Source organism: Periplaneta americana, chromosome 15 (genome assembly GCF_040183065.1).
Source record: "Periplaneta americana isolate PAMFEO1 chromosome 15, P.americana_PAMFEO1_priV1, whole genome shotgun sequence".
In the NCBI taxonomy this organism is placed as follows: Eukaryota; Metazoa; Arthropoda; class Insecta; order Blattodea; family Blattidae; genus Periplaneta; species Periplaneta americana.
The window spans coordinates 52,860,642-52,880,817 of NC_091131.1; the positions used below are offsets into that span (position 1 = coordinate 52,860,642).

Below are 20,176 nucleotides of genomic sequence, written 5' to 3' on the forward strand. Positions count from 1 at the left end.
TGCACTATTAGCCAAACAGCTAGAGGGTCGAGTTTCAATGCTGGTAACCCAGATTCAAATCCCAATAGGTTCATGTGGAATTTGTGGTGGACAAAGACAGTGTTTGGTAGGTTTTCACAGGGTATTCCCATTTTCCCCACCAGCACCTTTATGGCGGTTGAAAGACCTACAAACTTTGGCGTGGCAACTATTAGATTGGGACAATTGGGTGAATTACGCAAATCAAGTGCCCGCCATTAGTTTTAAAAATATATTAAAACTAACTGCTGAAATTTAACATTTTAAAGAAACTATTACAGTAACACATAAGATAATCATTTGTTTGGTAGTTATAATGGCAACAGTCATGCTTAACATAATGCTGTAAAGTTGTAAATTAGAAACAGATCATGCTTAGAATTTTACTGAAGAATAAAAGAGTTTAATGCACGTGATAATGAATCAAAATTTATTTTTGCTCGTTTTATTTCTTACGAAATGGAGACCTGATCACTGTAATATTGTTCATATTCGTAAAAACTTTCTGTAAGTGGATGTCTGTGGCTTGGTGGAAATTCCTGATGAATTAAAGACAGGAAATTCATAATCACATAAATATACATACATATTCTCAAGCTGAACATTCTCTCCTAAACAGTAAATATATTGTAGTAGCTTATATATTTTAACACGATTTAACACTGTGTAACCTATGCATAACAAATGACTATACATGTTTCAACAATCCATTGTGTTTCGATTCAGTCTCAAAGAGGGCTTCGTAACTAGTGCATGTGTCATACTGTTGTTATAAGTTGGTTACACTGTGACAGAGGTGTATAAATAAATATATCAAAGCATCGCGCATTCATACAATGAAGACAAGCTATATAAGCATCGTGAACTAATTATATTAAATCATTCTTCATTTAAAAAGCCAAAGGAATTATTTTTATAAAAAAATTGAAATGTTCCTTGGCATATGTTAAATAAGCCCTAAAGCACAAAATAGCAATTAAACAGTAACAATCCCTGCAAATTCAACTTATACTAACAATCCAGAAGAAAAACAACATTTTAGGCCTTCTGCATCAAATTTTTGACAAAATACATGAGCAATACAATATTTTTGTCATCCACTTCTGAAAATGTATATATAAATTAATGTTCAACAGGGGAAGAACTGGCAAAACGTAGTAAGTATTCACAATATAAATAATTAAAAAATGATTTTAACACTAATTCATTTTCATATACTGAATTATGAAAATTATTTTTCAGTTTAATTTATATGTATTGGTATTAGTGGTGTAGAGCTGAAAAGAATTAGCTTTCTGGTATATCTGTCCTCCTACAGTTAGAACAAAAACCCAAACAAATTATTTTCTATAAACTTTATTAACTATCATAATTAACTGAAATTGCATTCCATTATGAACATAGCATGCTATACTATATATTTTGTTGCTTGCACACAAACAAATTCATATACAGTACTGGTACCAGTAATTTTTATCTTATCAATAAAGACATAAACATGATGAAGAAAAGAAAAGTGATTATCTTACAAAAATGACACGTCAACAAATAACATCTCATCTCTCTCTGCAGCATAGGAGGACATACATAATATTTCAACAATGTTATCAGTAAAACCAGCTGCAACGCCACTATACCACTGCAATTATGCAAAAGACAATGTACGAAAGTGGAAGATCACGTAATTCTGTCATTCAAACAAAGGAAAATCAAAAGCTTACAATATCAGTGTGTCTGCAGATATATTTTTATCCTGACGAAGAGTGTGAAATGGACAGACAAAATAAGAAATGAAGCTGTGTTGGAAAGAGTGGGTGAAGAAAGAATGATGCTGAAACTGAAACCTAATATTACACGGAATTTGACAATGAAAGCCTCAAACTTATTGTATTTTTACTTCCAAAGAAGTCTAAATAAAACAAATCGCAAATCTCCAGGTTCTACGAAATCGAAGTTAGATTTTCCAATAGTGGTTGTTATTAATAATAATAATAATAATAATAATAATAATAATAATAATAATAATAATAATATTAATCTTCTCTTCTTCATTTCAAGAAGTAGGCATATGCCTGTTCCGATAATTATTTATTATATAATAATAATAATAATAATAATAATAATAATAATAATAATAATAATAATATAATTAATATTCCTAAATTAGGTGAGGTTGCCAAAGACAAAGAAAGTTAAATAGTAGCATTTAAATGCCTCATAAGAAAATGGTTTACATAAAATAAAATTTATATTATAGCTATTAAATGAGTTACAAATAATTAAGATCATGAATATTTGCAGTCAAGTAAGAAGATGAAAGAGCTTTTTAAATGAAATAAATATAAAATGAAAAAAAAAATCAATTGCAGTTTGATACTGATCACTAGAACCCAAATAACAGTACTTATTTAATTATATTTGATTGCCTTTTGATGTATCAACATTTAATACTACACATTCTTCATATATTTGTTACATATTAAAAATTTTCAAGTGAATATGTGTATATACATATATAAATTACATATTTCTTCCTTTCAGATGTCATCCATTTTTAAACCAGAGTAGGCACGCAGAATATGTAGGGTATACACGTTATTATAAAACGTTTATTCTAATCAGTACCTCCTGTGTCATAGAACTTGCCAACAATAGCAAGTGTCAGTAAAAACACACAGCAGTGATACATTTTCCTTATTTCTATATATTTAGGGGCTAATAATAATATTGAACTTTAATTAGTCAAATGTAAAATTTAAGTAATGTGTAGGCGGACATTAAATTACTAAAATACAATATCTATCTTCCATCTGCCAACGTTCAAGTTCTCACCTTGGTCTTTCCCTATTCACACACTTCATGAATGTTGAATGCAGATTCTACAGTACAGTTCACTGTCGAGTGTCAGGAGGCATATATAGAAGTTGCGGGTAGTTGTCAGACTCTTCTTCATTTGTGGGTTAGACATGGTCAGTTCAGGTATCCATTTCTGTTTTGGCCTTCCAATGTTTCTTTTCTGATATAAATGAAAATTCCTTGCTACTTTCAGCTGGTATTTTATCTAAATGTTTACTCCATTTGCATCTATAGTCTTTTAATTTTGAACTTAATCAAAACTGTCCAAATCTGTTCCAATACCTCCATTTTCAATCTTATTAAATTTTGTGCACTTTCTAGAGATTTGAAGAATCCAGTCAATGCACTTTGTATTTTTGTTTCATGTTCTTCAGTTAGTGTCATCACTTACATTCACATCAATTGTCAGGGTCAGGACTACAGTTTTATAAAATTTCATGACATTTATCTGTTTTTTTTTTTTTTTTTTTTTTTTTTTTGGTTAAGTTTCTGTGAATGGTTCTTCATACATAACTGACATTTTTAAATTTTATTCTCTACATTTCTATATATTTACTATATGTCACGTCGACTCTAAGATAGTTAAAGTCTGATACTTGTTTTATGATTTTATTTTAAATGGTTATTTTACTTCTAACATGACTGACTTTTAAAAGCATATACTTTACATTATTATCAGTAATCTTACACAAATAACATATTTTCTACACACTTTCATGATATTAGATATTTAACTGTGGTAGACCAGGGAACGATAGATGTAACGATTCTACCCTTCACAAGGGGACTTGGACGTAAACACATACAGAAAAAAAATTGTAAATACGAATATTTGAACTGCAAATGCACAAAATGTTGCAGCAAAATTAAATGTAATTTTTTTTTAGTATTATAATTGACCATTTAGAAATATTTTAAGGTGTGAGAGATAATATTTAAGTACATAGTTTTTCTTTACTCACCATCACATACTATATTAAAATAATTTGAAATTTGCATATGTGAGTATGAGTGCACACATCCAAAAAGAAATTATGTAAGGAGCTTGATTTATTTACTAGTGGTTCTTGATAAGATAAATCTTTAATATAAACAGTTATAATAGTGTTTCTATGATTAGTTATTTAAAAAATAATTTTATAATAAAGAATTATTCTAATTAAAATTCATTCTTTCTGTCAAAATACTTGAAATCCTTATGCTACTATCATAATGATATTCTGCTTTTAATGTATTTGAGTTCTGAGAGTCTGGACAAAATTTCAACTTTCTAACATAATTTGTTTCAGAGATATTATAAATAGGTATGCAATGCTCAAGCATCTTCCTCTGCCTACATTTTCCTTCTTCACTCTTCTCTACTTTTGCAGTCTCCTTCTTTATAAACCTTTCTTTTGCATTTCTTTACTAATTTCCTCCATCCATGTAACTTCTGAATATCGTTTTCCCCATTGTCATATCTGTAAAGTTCTGGTGTGATTTTAATTTTTTTAGGGGATGGGTACGAAAAAGGTTAAATTCTATGTTTCCCAGTATGTGGTTACAACTTGCTGTAATTATATTCAATAATTTTCTAGAATTATTTCTATACATTTTCACTAGAACACCTAACATTAAACTAATAATATTACCCTTTGGGCAGCATTTGTCAAGAGTTTAGGCCTACTGATGTCATCCCAAAAAACTGCTCCCAACTAAGGTATACATCTTCCACTAACTTCCTTCTTCTTTTTAACAACCAAGCACTTTTTAGACACAATTCCATTAAACTAAGCTATTTTTTTATGCTTGGATTTTACATAGCAGTTGTACTGTTACTTATCCCCAGAATCTGGAACCACGGCCACATTTCTAAAATATGGGTAGCTGTTACATATGATGCCAATCATTGTATGCACGAGAACATCAGACTGGCAGCGCGTCTCATCATCTGCTGCTTTAACGGATGTAGACAGTGAATGGAGAAATGGTGAAATGGTAGATAAACGGAAGTATTCCAAGAAAATTTTCTGCACTACTGTTTTTATCCATTATAAATTTTAACATGTATTTTGACAAGGACAGCTAAAATATTAGCCATGTATCTAGTAATACATCACAGATTTAGAATAGTAAGTAACAACTGTAACAATTATAGATATATACTACTCTTCATCAAATCCATCACATGAGAAGGAGCCGAAGGATGGTAGACGTGTGAAACATTTTACTGACATACCAGCACTCCTGCTTTACCTCCAGCTTTCAAGAAATAAGAATGAGCTGCTATGACGAAATACATAAATTTTCATAATGTCCTATCAGTTCCTTTTAGACACTACTAACTTTTCTTCCAACCTTAAAAAATTTTATTTTTTTATAATTCCACAAAATATTTCCATCTTAATATACTGCAACGTATACAAGAATTTGACAGGAGATGAGATTCGTATTTCCACTTTCTACATTACCTTTACACATATCACAATATCTGCCAAGAAATTCTATTTACACTTTCTATTAAAATTGGCAACAGTCAAAGACTGAGAGATCTTCAGAGTGACTAGGTTTAAAAAATGTAATATCACGATTTGTACAAATATTGGCTAGAAATATTTTAACAGGCCCAATTCCTTAAATTTGTAGGCCTTTGTAAACACCAGAAGAGTATATAAACTAAATCATTTAATCTAGATTACAACTACAAGATCCAAATATGTAATCTCACTAACTTAGATTTGTGCTACATAAATATGATTTAGGGTGACCAGATTTTTTTTATTAGTGAAACAGAAGTCTGTTGTGATGCATTCAGCATGAAGAAACTACAACGGAATCACGTTCTGTTGCAACATGAGATTATTCTATACAATATTATTCACTCTTTAGCTTACCACAACAATAGAATGGATACTTATATGACACCATGCATATATATCCAGAAATATGACGATGCCTAATGTTAAATTTTTCAGAACTGAAAGTATGAAAAACAGTATTCAATAATGTGAGATGTTCTTCAATATCTGGCCACCCTGTAATAAAGACTCCCTTCTCAATACTTCGAGACATATCTCATCACGAGGTAACCTCTCCTGAGAAGAATATTAGGGGTATTTCCACTCATACAGCATTTCTTAATCTTGTTACATCATCATATCAAAGAAAAATGGATAAAAAATAATACAAATAAAATAGAGTGAATCTCTATAAACAGACTACTACAGGAGAGCTAATCATATCAATTATTACCTATACTAATGCTGCATCACAATGAGAAATTTATTATCCAGTAACTTAATCATGACAAATGTTTGTGGTTCAGGGGCCGTATATAATATGGCGAAAAAATTATTGTTAGACAACTGTGATTCATAGCACAGGGAAGACATTTAGCTGAAACTTTTTAATATAAATATTATAAGTCACAAATGTCATAAAAAGAGACATCACAGTATACTGATTCTGCTAAGGTGACAGCAAGACATGCAAGTTTATTTATATTTCTAAAAATATCCACAATCTTTGGGAGATGCAAAGATTTCTACCATAATGTTTAAAATGATCATACCGGTATCAAATTTCAAGTAAACTGTAATGCCTCATACTAGTCTTGATATAGAAATGAATCAAATTAATATTTGCGCTTTATTTCTATTGTGGTCTTCGTTAAAATATTTGCTAGTACCATTTTCTTCTATATGACACCAATAAAATAATAATGATTGCTCTAATAAAGAATACAAGTTTTATATATATATAACTGTGAAATTCATGTAAAATAGTTGAATTACAGGTACTTATAAAATAAATTCTGAGTACATTAAGAATAAATTCTATAAACTTCGTACATACGTCATCTCAAAACAGAATTACAGTTACATTAAACATCTTACGAACAAAATATCGAAGGCCCACTGAACCACACTCACAAGAGCAATGACATGGGCGCAACAAAATTATCGCATTTACTTGAATATCACACTCTTGTGCGTATTATAACACCTGTCTACATTTTTAAGACCCAAAATTAACTATTTTATTTTTCTTATAAATTAAAGCTTTCGAGACAACTTTCTTTGTATTAGAAACTGTTTGACAACTCAATCCCTTCTCCTTAATTTGTATGAATATAAGCATGAGATATAGCTAGAAATAAAATAGTGTGAAATTGTAGAAAAGATTTTGCTTCAAGCATTGAAATCTTGTGATTTTGCGCTACAAGTAACAAGTTTTTTTTTTATATATCTTTCGAGATGGGTGTTCTCCCTTATGTGCTAGATTTATATCTTCAATTACAATCATTTTATCATATTTATTATATTGCATAATAAAATATCTAACCTTCTTAAGTATTTTCAAGTTATTTATGATATCACACATTTAATGTCTTGCTTCCATACTCATTTTTAGATCACTCATAAGACCCTCTTCACTTTCTCAGCAATAAAACTTTAATTAAAAGTGGTTTTACATTCAAGTAAATACGACATGTGAAATATAGTTATGATGAACAGGAGCAGGATTAACAGACGAATTTTTATGATGTGGAGTATGTTATGTAATAAACTCATCATTGGTATCAAATGAAGCATAAGGCTTCTCATCATTTCAACACGCTTTAAGTACAGCTGCAAATAAGCAGTAAGAAATAAGTGTTTCCAACACATACGAAAAATTTGAGCACGGGTTTTCAACACCTTATAGAAACATGCGTAATTTCAAAACAGCATTTTGTTCAGAAGGAACAGGTACTACGTGGGGGGGGGGGGGGGGAAACAGGACAAATCCATGATGAGAATGCTGATGACAAACATGATACTGAAATAGATATATATGTGAAACATGGTCACATGATAGTTATTTTAAACATATTTCTTCAAATTTCTTAATAAATGATCAATGATACATTCCAGAATAGCAAAGATGTCACTTGCTATTGTAGATCGAAAATAACTTGAGAAAACTTTTATTCAAGATATGCAGAACAAAATTCATGCTTTATTACATTCATTTAACAACTTACCAAGGAATCACTTTGATTACAGAAACTTAGCGTAATTGCAGCTGAAACTCTTGTAAGAAACACAAGCATACGAAATTGAAAATGAACACTCAGCACTTCGCAAGGCAACATCAAAATTGATCTTATTATTCTCCACACTTCTTTATTGCGAATGATTTTATCTTGCATGCAAACATGAGCTGTTTAGAAAAAAGTGTAATCTGTTTTTCATCAGAAAACACTGTGTTGCTTAATAACTCAATGTTATTTTTATTCTCTTTTTATTCATTTTAGGCTGCCCAGTTATAGACAGGCAATCATGCAATTGACTGGATCATGAAATAAAAATAGACATGAAAACTTAAAGATTGGAAGTTCTTGATATTAGGAGGAATTATATTTACAATATTTGTAAATCTACAAAAGCCATTGAGTCAGTATGATAACATCCTGACAACTTTTATGTTCATCACGTGTACAGTGTGAATGAGTAATTCAGATACATAGTACATATAAATTATCTACACAAATGGTGCATGAATTAATACCGATATTCTATTATTATATTAACAAACTTTACCAGTGGATAATTTTGTTGACGATATCTACAGGCATCCTTTAGAATATTACATTGATTACAATGTACTGTAACTTCATGAAAAGAAGAAAAGAATTTTGTGCACCTAGACTCATAAAAAGACCTGGTAAATCAAATAATGCTGAATTTGAATAATCCTATGGTGATGATCTATTTGTGTGAGGTACATTTCCATAAAAAATATATATTATTTGTCGTGTAATGAATTATTATTCACTTTAACACTTAAACTCTAGAAGGTTTATAGTAATTATTAAACAGTTTTGAAAATGAATAAGAAAATTCTTTTTTTTTTTTTAATTACTATCATCTGATCTACAAATGACGTAAAATTCAATTCACACCGTATTTCTTACTGTTTATTTGAACTTCAGTTTTCTATAAACTAGGTATTTAATTACCGGCATACCATAAAACCTAATTCTCTCACGCAATACCAACAATCAATAGTTACATATTAACACACCAAGCCTAACGCTTCACACACAACTGATACAATAGTAATATATATAACAGACACAATATTTTTTCCCTTATGCCAAATAAAAATAAATAGAACGGAGTGCATTTAGATATGATGCATGAATGAAACATATGTCTTTGGTCTGTAATTCATACTCAAAATTATGTAGAATATACCTTATTTTATTTTTTTATGAATAAGAAAATTTAGAAAACATTTGTATAAATTTAGGGCACTATTTCAAGAAATAAACCCATAAGTACTGAAAACCTTGTTTGCTCCAATGAATCTAAAATAAGAATTAAGTCTCAATATAATTCCTTCACCAAGATGTTTCATCAATTAATAATATTTATTCACTCTCCAAACAGAACGAAATAATTTTACTTCAGGTATTTCAATGAGAAGGGCAATGAATAATTATAAGTAATTTTTTCTCATATTGCAAGTTATTTTATTTTAGTTGTGAGAGTCTTCAATCGGACATTTTCAAAAGCCTGCATCCAGTGACCACTTATTCCCTTTAAACATTTGCATTTTATGCCAACTATAATCAACTGTTTGTATTAATTTTCCAAAAAATCACCATCTTTCACATTTTCATTCCATATTTCGTGTTCTTATTGACTTTTCTGGTCATATTCAAAAGCAAACACTGAACATATGCAGTAGTACATGAATGGCATTATATGGGTTATAAAATTATAACTCTATTGCCTTATGTTGGCTCTGTAATAGCATTTATATTAAATTTACATACAGATGATGGTAGCTATTCAAATAATCAATGGAAGTCAATTGTTAGTTGTTTTCCTTTGTTTTCAAGAGATGACAAAACATTGTAATGTAAGTATGTAGATAAAATAATAAGCAATATAGGAGTATATGAATAACACCTGTGCATGTTTTAGGGAAAAAATCATAAGCCAATAGATTGAACAAATCACAAAAATACCTTTCAGTACATAAAGAAACAATAATTTCCTTTTCTGTGCAGTCTTTCAATTGCTCAATTTTTCATATCACTGCGAGACAAAGGCTCAGCAATGCAGGGTATTGTGTAATACTTACAAGGGAGGAGAGGTCTGGGATTGCAGATAGCTCAGGACACACCGGGGGCAGGCAAGGTGCAGATTGGGGGAATTGGAACCGAACAAACCCTTCAGCACCCTCGCAGTATTGGGCAGGGGGTGGTGCAACTGTAGCAGTCCCAGCTCCAACTCTGGAAGCACTGACTGGTGGAACACCGACCATCCATAGTGATGCCCACATGAGAATGCCAGCAGCTGTTCCAGCTTTGCTGTGTCAGATGTGGGATCTTTGCAGCTCTCAGATACCTACAGTAAATCGGCCACAGAGATTACAATTTACAGTTTTACTGTTTCTCCTATTTATACATTATGCAACTAAAAATTCTATGAACAAGAATTAATTTTTGCACATATTCTTTCTATGAAAATAAAGATTTGCTAAAGTACCGTATATAAACATTACAAACAGGCATTATTATATCAAGCAGGATGTGTTTGAATAATACACATTAAAAAGATTAAGAATTAATGAGTTCGATTGTCTCTGTTACAAACTATCTTAAATCATATATCCCATCAAAATTATCAAATATTCAAAGATAGTAGAAATAATAAATCAATGAAGCCATAACCGGTATAAAAATGTATACATTTGCATATGCACAAGCCATGGAAATAAGGGTGGGCTCTAAGAAAATAAGATAGTTATAGAATAACAACATTTAGAATGAAATTCATGTGTAGTTGTATACATGGGAACAGAAAATGAATGAATACGTGCACAGAGAATAAAGAGTGCAACAGGTGAACAATGATAATGTCAGTGAAATGAACCTAGGGTCCAGAGCCGAAAGTTACCCAGCATTTGATCTCAATAGGTTGAGGGAAAACCCCGAAAAAAACCTCAACCAGTTAACTTTTCCCAAGTAGGATTTGAACCCACTTGTTTCAGAGTCAGACATGCCAATCATTACTCCATAGCAGTGGACCAGATGAATTTACTTTTAGACAATGAATATGAATAAAATGCGTTGAATAGTTTAAGAGAAATCAACTAGCCAGATAGACATCTGGTAGAAAGCAGCATGCTAAAACTACAGTACTTCTTGGTGTGATGGGTGCAAAATTCAAATATTTCCGTGAACATCTACAGTAGCAACAGTAAACTTTTTCTTTGTACTAGATGTAATGACGAAGTGGAATGTATAGAATATTCTTTTGTTTCTTTCAATATTATTGCCCTCATTTCTATAATTCTTTTACTCTTCCTTAAATGAGTATATTTATGCATACAGCCAACCCATTTGAAACTCACGAACTGTACATGCATAGCAACAAATGAGTGTTTCAAGCTGTAGCAATTAAGAAACACAAGAAGTGATGAAAAGCAGGTCAATTATTTGTACTGTAGCTACCTCTTCCTGAAGACTGATGTATGCAGGTCCTAAGGGTCCTCCAAGTCCCTTTGTTGCTCCAAGTCCCTCCAATATGGTTTCCATTAGCTGTTCTGGTGACTGTGACAAGCCGTGACTTGTGCTAGGAGTTCGATGTATTCTGGATAGGCCTTTCCTGATGACAATCAAATAGCGTACATGTGGTCACATTAAAAACAAATGGCGAAGTACTGAATAATATCTCTGAAACAAGCTAGCCTGTTTTTCGTAATTTTTTTTCAGTTACTTCAAGTAAATTCTAGACTAATATCTTACAATTCTGTACTCTTCATTTCAGTACCTACTAACACAAATTAATGTGATCATGTATAACTGCATATAAATAAATAGGCTACACTAAATAAGTTAATAACTAATTAAATAATAAACAAATACGAGCAAACCATTCACAAGTTTTGCTCACAGTACTAAGTTGAGACTCACTCTGATCAATATGACTTAGCAGGCTAGAGCAGAGTTGGAGGCAGAACCTTGTAGAAAGGTGATTCAACATGGACATGGCTTGCTGCTGTGTCTCAACCTCTTCCTCCCCAGTGCTGCCACCCTTGCAGAACAACAGCAGTCCCAGAGGATAGAAAAACTTGGACATATGCTTCAGCAAAAGGTTCTCAAGATGGTCCACTGGCAATGAATGGCTTAGCCAGAACTCGATGCCCTGCCCACAAATATGGAATTACATTAGCAATTAATGTCATTCTTACAGAGTATATAAAAAATATTCGCGTCATTATATTTCTTATGAGATGTTTTCATTCTAAACTTTTTTTCGTAACTGAATGTAGTGTTCAACTGTATTATTAATTATTGCTGTATTTATTTTTATAATCTTTACAGCAAGAGGCAAGTATAAAAATACATTCCTTCTGCTGCTATTCCACTGTCACCTTCATGCCATATATCATGCTTTCAAATGGTGAACAAATCACAACAACATAATGACAGTCGCCAAATCACACAGAAAAATGTAATAATATATACAATTAAAATTTCATTTCTGATTACCTCGCAAGATCGACTGTTGCAAAATTTAGACTTTTCACTAAATACAATTGACTAGTGAAACATTTAACATAGACTGGGAATTTTAGCGTCTTAAAATCATATCATGTATAAATCAGAGGAAAATTTGTAGACAAGAGCATTTGTGAAGCTGTAACAATCAATAAGAATACCATAAAGAAATGCTGGAATGCAAAGCAACAAATGACTCAATTGCCTCAGACCAAAGTACTGGATGCGAGTAACTCAACCAAGCTGAGCTGAACTCGACTAAATTAAAATAAGGGCTTGTCCATGAGATAGTGTCCAAAATATTTACTCATAACCTAAAAATGTTTCTCTAATCAAACTTAATTTAACTTTAAGTATACAGACTAATATTTGTGGTGAGATGTATTCATTAAATACAAAATAATTTTCAAGAATTTTAAATCTATTTGTAACGTTTGTAACTATAATGTGAGGGGGGAGGTGAAGCAAAGTTACACAACTAACATCACGACACTGACACTTTTGATAGTAATTCTGTTCGAATTCTTGCATATTTCAAAAAGTAATTATTTAGTCAAGAAGAAACATATTCTCTTCTTCTCTTCTTCTTCTTCTTCTTCTTCTTCTTCTTCTTTCTCTTCTCTTCTTCTTCTTCTTCTTCTTCTTCTTCTTCTTCTTCTTCTTCTTCTTCTTCTTCTTCCTTCTTCTTCTTCTTCTTCTTCTTCTTCTTCTTCTTCTTCTTCTTCTTCTTCTTCTTCTTCTTCTTCTCTTCTTCTTCTTCCTTCTTCTTCTTCTTCTTCTTCTTCTTCTTCTCTTCTTCTCTTCTTCATTCTTCTTCTTTCTTCTTCTCTCTTCTTCTTCTTCTTCTTCTTCTTCTTCTTTCTTCCTTCTTCTTCTTCTTCTTCTTCTTCTTCTTCTTCTTCTTTCTTCTTCTTCTTCTTCTTCTTCTTCTTCTCTTCTTTCTTCTTCTTCTTCTCTCTTCTTCTTCTTCTCTTCTTCTTACTTCTTCTTCTTCTCTCTTCATCTCTTCTTCTATCTTCTTCTTCTTCTCTTCTTCTTCTTCTTCTTCTTCTTCTTCTTTCTTCTTCTTCTTCTTCTTCTTCTTCTTCTTCTTCTTCTTCTCTTCTTCCCTGGCACTACAACCCTGGTCGAATCTTGGCCTGCTTAAGAATGTCTTGCCTTTGGTTCCTATCGACTGCCTTGTTCTTTCCAATTCCTGACACCCATGATTTTCAAATTCCTCTCAACACAGTCCAACCAATCTGGTCTTCAGTCGTTCCACTTTCCTCCTTCCCTCAGAATTTGTCAAGAAGATACGCATTAATGAGTTTCCATATTAATTTAGTGTCAAGAAGATACGCATTACTGAGTTTCATTTTAATTTAGTTTACTATAATCGATTAGTTTAAGAGAACAATAAAAATACAAGCATGATGCATGTTTGTCAAACCAATGAAATATACAGAAACAGTTATATAATAATAATAATAATGATTTATTTTAGCTGGCAGAGTTAAGGCCGTAAGGCCTTCTCTTCCACTCAACCAGCAAAAAGTGTATATACATATGCATGAACTTACAAAGAATCCAACAATTTGATTTAGATGAGAGTTACATGTATACAAAAGTTATTTACAAATTAAACAACAAAATACTATGAACTATTAATTAAACACTGAAATAAACTGTGTAGCAGAATTAAACTAAAATACATAGAATGTTAATATATTTCAAATAATATTAGGTAATAGAAAGAGATTATTACGAGACAATTAAAATACAGCACAATCAGGATGATGTCTAAAGAAAAAAGTAACAATGTAGTCAGTGATAGTTTAAATCAGTATGATTGGAGTGAAATGCTAATAAGGTTATCTTTTAAGCTGTTCTTAAAGGTGTTTATTGTCTTGCAGCCCCTAATACTTTGTGACAAGGAATTCCATTGACGCGAGGTGGATATTGTAAAAGATGATGAATAACAAGATGTTCTATGAAGAGGTATACTTAGCGTGCCACAGATAAGTGATCTGGTATTTACGTCGTGGTTAGAGTATAGATAAGAGAAACGAGACGAAAGGTAATTTGGTGTTGAAGTGTGCAGAATTCGAAAGAGTAAAGACAAAGAGTGTAAAGTTCTAACGTTCTTTAAGTTCGGAGCCCACGAGAGACTTGCGAAGGATGGTGATATGTGATCATACCGTCGGATGTTGCACACGTATCTGACGCACATATTCTGAGCTCGCTGTAACTTGACTGACAATTCAGAACTTAGGTCACTTAACAAAACGTCACAATAATCGAAGTGCGGCGTTACTAGGGTTTGCACTAGGGTAAGTTTTAGTTGCTGGGGCAAGAAGTTTCTCAAGCGACTCAAACAGTGAATGGAGGAACAGATTTTTTTTATTGTTTCTTTAACTTGAAAATTCCAACTTAGATTATTATCAAAAAAGAAGCCAAGATTTTTTACGACAGATGAATAAGGGATTAGCGTGTTGTTAAGGGTAACAACTGAAAGATTACTGTTATTAAGGGAGTTAACTAAACGCTTATGTCCAATAATTATGGCTTGAGTCTTACTTGGATTAAGTGCGAGTCCGAAATTGGCCGCCCAAGTGGAGACAGTGGCTAGGTCACAATTTAACTTGTCAATCGATTCATTGATCGTATTGGGTCTGGAATGTATGTAAAGTTGTAGGTCGTCGGCATAGAGGTGATATCGGCAATAGTGTGGTTTAAAAAGGGTGCATAAGCTGCTATGGCTATTTGCGCCCTTTACAAACTCTTATTTTATGCATACTGATTGTGCAAAACATTATAAGTACGTACAATATAGTATAAAGATTACTACAGTATAATTCATAATAAAAAACAAAGCTTCATTTAAACAATTATTTTGTCCAACATTATTAAAAATGTCCCACCAATGACGATGGACAAGCCCAAACCCTTCATAAAAATATTCAATTCAATTAAAATTTACATTGCGAAGACTTTCAGAATACATACCATAGTACTTTCTATTGCAAATATCTGTCTCCTAACAAGTGGATCTAATACCACTCGTGAGACATACATAAAAAATAAATATAAAAATGAATAAAGACAAGCATGCATACTGTTATCAGTCATTACAGTTGAAAAGAAATTAAGAAAAAAAATATGAAAGAAAACAATATGATGCTGATTTGTAGTGAAGATTTGGATCTTGCAACTGAATGTTGAGATTTAATTTCTCCAACATTTGGGAACTACCTACAGGTTCCATACTCACAGTTGGGTCGTATGGCTCGAGACCAAGAAGGTATTCTTATATTATTATGTCAGTTATACATCCAAATAAATGAATAAAGAAATTGGTGCCTAAAGTATTGTGTTGTGCGTGGGAGAGTGTATGCAAATGAGTGAGTATATATAATATAGAGTTGAAATGAGTTGTATGTGTACTCACACTCTCTCACTCTCTCCTTCTCTGCTATTCCCCCTTCACCCCTCTCTATACTTTCAAGAAAGTTCAAAAGGCTCAAGGGATTGGTAGAAAACATGATCGCCATTCTAACTATTTCACAAATTACAAATTTTTATGCAACAATTCATTGGTAAAACAAATGAAACTGTCAGTAATTACTAGTGCTTGTCACACTGTTTTTTTTTATTAATTTGTCGCCAGTAAAGTAGTAATTTTAGCTTTATGCAACAGACCCCAGATGTCATTCTATTTACGATACTAGAAACGTACTAGTACATGATCTGGTAAAAACGATGATTAGTAGAATTTCGAAAATAGAATTTAATGATATCTAATAGTAAATGATGATTGATAGAACAATAGCTTTAGATGACAATAATAAAGATTCCTGAATATTTTATATCAAAACATGTTTTATTATATTATGTTGGTTATATCTATAAAAAAGAGCACCTTCATGCAATTTCCCTTTTGTCTAAATATTTGGGGTAGTCAAAGAAAATGGACTCAACAGATTAAATGAACCTTCCAAATCTCAAGTGAGAATCCTGAAAAAGAAACGCGAATCTAGTTTTGAATTGAAGAAATTAAATTCCAGTCCGTGCTTGCAGATTTCCATATATTCATCACAAATTATTATATTCCATCACTTGTAATTTCGAAATCTAATGTTTTTTTTTTTTCTTGCATTTTTGTACAAGTAACAGGAATTAAGTAGGCCTAAACTATTTCCATGTGTTTGAACACTAAAAATATCATAATTTTTACCTGCTGCAGAAGCCTGCTCATCATGGTGTGGCTATCTTCTTCCATCACAGAAACATAGTACTCCACTATTGCTGCTGCCTGTGCTACCAGGTCTTTGCAAGCAGTGGGCTCAGTACTGCCATCTTCAGTTTTCTGACAGCTACTTGTACCATACATTGTTGTGGATGGCACCTTCTTAGTCTTATCAGTCTCAATAGAGGTTATTCCACTCTTTCTCATCTCCAAACTGCTAGGTACTCCTTCCCTTGACATTTCTAACAATTTTACAGAAGAAGAGTTATCACCAGAAGAAACCTTCAGTTCATTTTCGTAATTTTCCAAGTCCGTTCTATCAGAACAAGACTGCTTCGTTGTGACCTGTCTCTCTGCCTCTACTGTTTTTATAGAAAGCTTTGACACCGAATTCACATCAACAGGAATATTGGAAATCATTGAAATATTTTCTTCGCGTGAATCACTTTTAGGTAATGTACTAGAATCTTTTGCACCCTGTAACTTTTCACTATGATAAACCTTCTCAGGAATAATATGGTAGCTGCCATCAATTTTATTGTCAGCTGTAGTTTTATCACATGTGGTTACATTGCTTACTAGATCTTCCTGCAATGAATTTGATATATTACTGACATCAGTGATTTCTGTTTTCAAACAAGTTTCATTTCTGCCAGAGTCTTGTATTGTAACATTTTCAGAGGCATTTGAATCAGGGATACCTTGTGAAGACCTACTATTGAGATGCGCTGTGTTTAAATCTGAATTCTTGCATACATCTTCCTTGTTAATCTTTTTGTCTGATTCTAATTCAGAAATTGAATTGATTTGTGTTGTGGGTAATTCCTTTTGGATGTCAGGTTTAACTTCATTGTTAGAAATATTAGAATCTCCATTCACAATTACAGGAACCAAGCTCACGCCTGGAGCTTGAGTTGTTGGTGGCAGGAAAGGTTCTGGACTCAGAAGGCCTTGTTCCTCACTGACAAGTGGAGATGTACTGGAGTCTGGGCTGGTCAGATAGCGGTGGCCCTCAGACATCTGTTCCGTGCCTCCTTGGACAGCAAATGCATGCATTTCACTGTCTGGAGCGTTTGCTGATGTCAGACTTTCAGGAGTGGAAATTGAACTGCTTGATTCTATTTCTTCCAGACTTTCTTCTTGGTTTTTATTTTTTGAGTTTGTTCCATGTTGTGATTCTTCACTACCCTTTTCGAGCCCTAATACCTCTTCTTTTTCAAGATAAGAATTATTCTTTCCTATGTTGGACTGCACTAAAGTCTGCTTTGAATCTGCATCTAGATGAGTACAAATGTCACCTGAAAACTCCACTTTGGATTTATCTTTAGCGATTTGGTTTCCTTTCGATTCTGCTTTAAGTTCTTCTCCTAATTTAATTTTGGAATTTCTTTGATTCCTATTTTCGACTTCAGCATTTGAAACCGAATCTTTTTCAGTTTCTGGCTCAGCATGTATTTTGTTTTTATTATCACTATTTTCAGATATATTTACCAAGTCTAATGAATTTTCATTATTTATGACATTCCCCTCACTATCAGCAGATTTGCATTTTGAGGAATCAACTTGTGTTTTGTTAGTAGTTTCACATTTCTTGACTGCATCTGTGTTGTTAGTGAGTTCGTCCTTGTTCTGTTTTACTGAATTAGTACTTGTTAATTTATTTTCAGATCCAACATTATTAACTATGTCTGTTTTCTGTGTTGATTTAGCACACTGATGAACCTCTTCTTTGTAGTTTAAAATCAATGGATTTGAATTTTTATCTGTACAAATATTTGAGGTGGGAGGAAGTTTTGTGTATTTTAGCTTATCAATACTCGAAGAGCTTGAAGAATTGCCTACATTTGTAGTATCACGAGATTTGACTATGTTGTTTGTTAAGATTCTGTTGCAATTGGAGTTCTGTTCATTAGCCTCTTTGTTTGAATTCTTGGACTGATTTTCATTATTTTTCTCCATGCTGAAACCACGTTCCATGGAGGACAAAGCAAGAGCTTTCAGCTGGTAGGCCAGAGCCAGATGGTAATGCCTGTCCAGTGCTGCCAATTTTGCAGCTGCTTGGTAGTTTTCCAATTCAAGGCACTAAAAATAAAATATAAACCATTAATAATTCAGATAGTAAAACAGTGAATAAAATAACACATACAAGATATGCACTTCTTGCATAAAACTTAAAAAAAAAAATGGTAAAAAAATATTCATGTCAAATGAGTTTTGAGCATGCATTAAAATTACTTAACAACTAGAGCCATTTCTGTCTGTACAATGTTTAAAATGCAATAATTTCTTTTCAACCGATTTCATACAATTTTTCTATATTTCTGATATTATAAAGTAACGAGAAACGTCATTCCCCAGCAGTTGAGTAATTACCATGCTTTCTATTAGATATAAGGTTCATGAGGATGATAGATTTCTATGGGTATCGTAATAAAAACCTTTAGTATGGCTTCCATCAATAGAAAAGTGTATTCAGAAGTTCCATATCCTAGATTTATGGAATGTAAAAGAATCCTCAATGAGAGTACTCCAGGCAAAATTTACTGGCCATGTACAAATTTAACTATGCTGGCTATCCTTTCCTATTATCCTGTCACGTGAGAAATAAATTCCATCTTACAGAAATCCTCAGAACAGAAGTGAAATTCGTACAAGATGGTCTTCACTGAACATTTCTTGAAATTTTACTAACTAGTCATCCAACAAACAAGAGATGCTTATTTTATATATTGACAAGGAGGTGAATTTCAGGTTATGTATTATATAATGAAATGTCAGTATGTTTAATATTTCTAACCATGTACTAGCAATATTGGAGGAAGTCTTGAAAATAAGACACACTCGAAATGAAATGATCGGTTCAAGTTGCCTTCCACATCATATCATGCTACTTCCTTACTGAAGCATAGCACACATTTTAATTTGAACTAACAACTTTTCTTCCGTTCATAAAAATGTACATGACATATTATTTTCTCCTTATACATTATTTGCAACAATTAATATACCTACTATATTAACTAAAGATTCACGAAATTACCTACAGTTACATTCAAACAAATTCATCTTCTTTTTAAAGTAAAAAAAAAAAAAATCACTACCAGATTTCTCTACCTGCTCTACCTCGACAAGTATTTCAGAAATCTATGACTGCAACATATAACATTGAACAAAGTGTTAAGTTCCAATCAAATTCCACTCCAATCTCCAACTTGGGCAAACAGGACATCGAAAATCCTGTTTATTTTTTTAATTGGTTATTTAACGATACTGTATCAACTGCGAAGTTATCTAGCATTGATGAAATTGGTGATAGCGAGAAGCTACTTGGCAAGATGAGTCCGAGGATTCCTCATGGAATTACTTTACATTCGCTCTACAAATGGGGAAAACCTCGGGAAAAAAACCCATCTAGGTTACCAACTGAAGCAGGATTCGAACACACAACAGAGAGCAGGTCAGATCAATGGCCAAGCATACCACCACCTGAGCTATCTCGTAACCTACTATCCACTGGCAAAGAAAATAACAATAAG

The 20,176-nt window shown here is 32.3% G+C and overlaps 1 protein-coding gene across 1 annotated transcript in view; it reads right to left on the reverse strand.

The window, feature by feature from the left end:
- Positions 1–11,448: 11,448 nt before the first annotated feature.
- ca (claret) overlaps positions 11,449–20,176 on the reverse strand; it is a 75,496-nt gene continuing 66,768 nt past the window's right edge. The window contains exons 28-30 of the mRNA XM_069848769.1: positions 16,629–18,722; positions 11,828–12,059; positions 11,449–11,519 (exon numbers count right to left, since the gene is read on the reverse strand). Of these exons, the coding sequence (XP_069704870.1) occupies positions 11,449–11,519; positions 11,828–12,059; positions 16,629–18,722 (2,397 nt within the window). The remainder of the gene's footprint in view (positions 11,520–11,827; positions 12,060–16,628; positions 18,723–20,176) is intronic.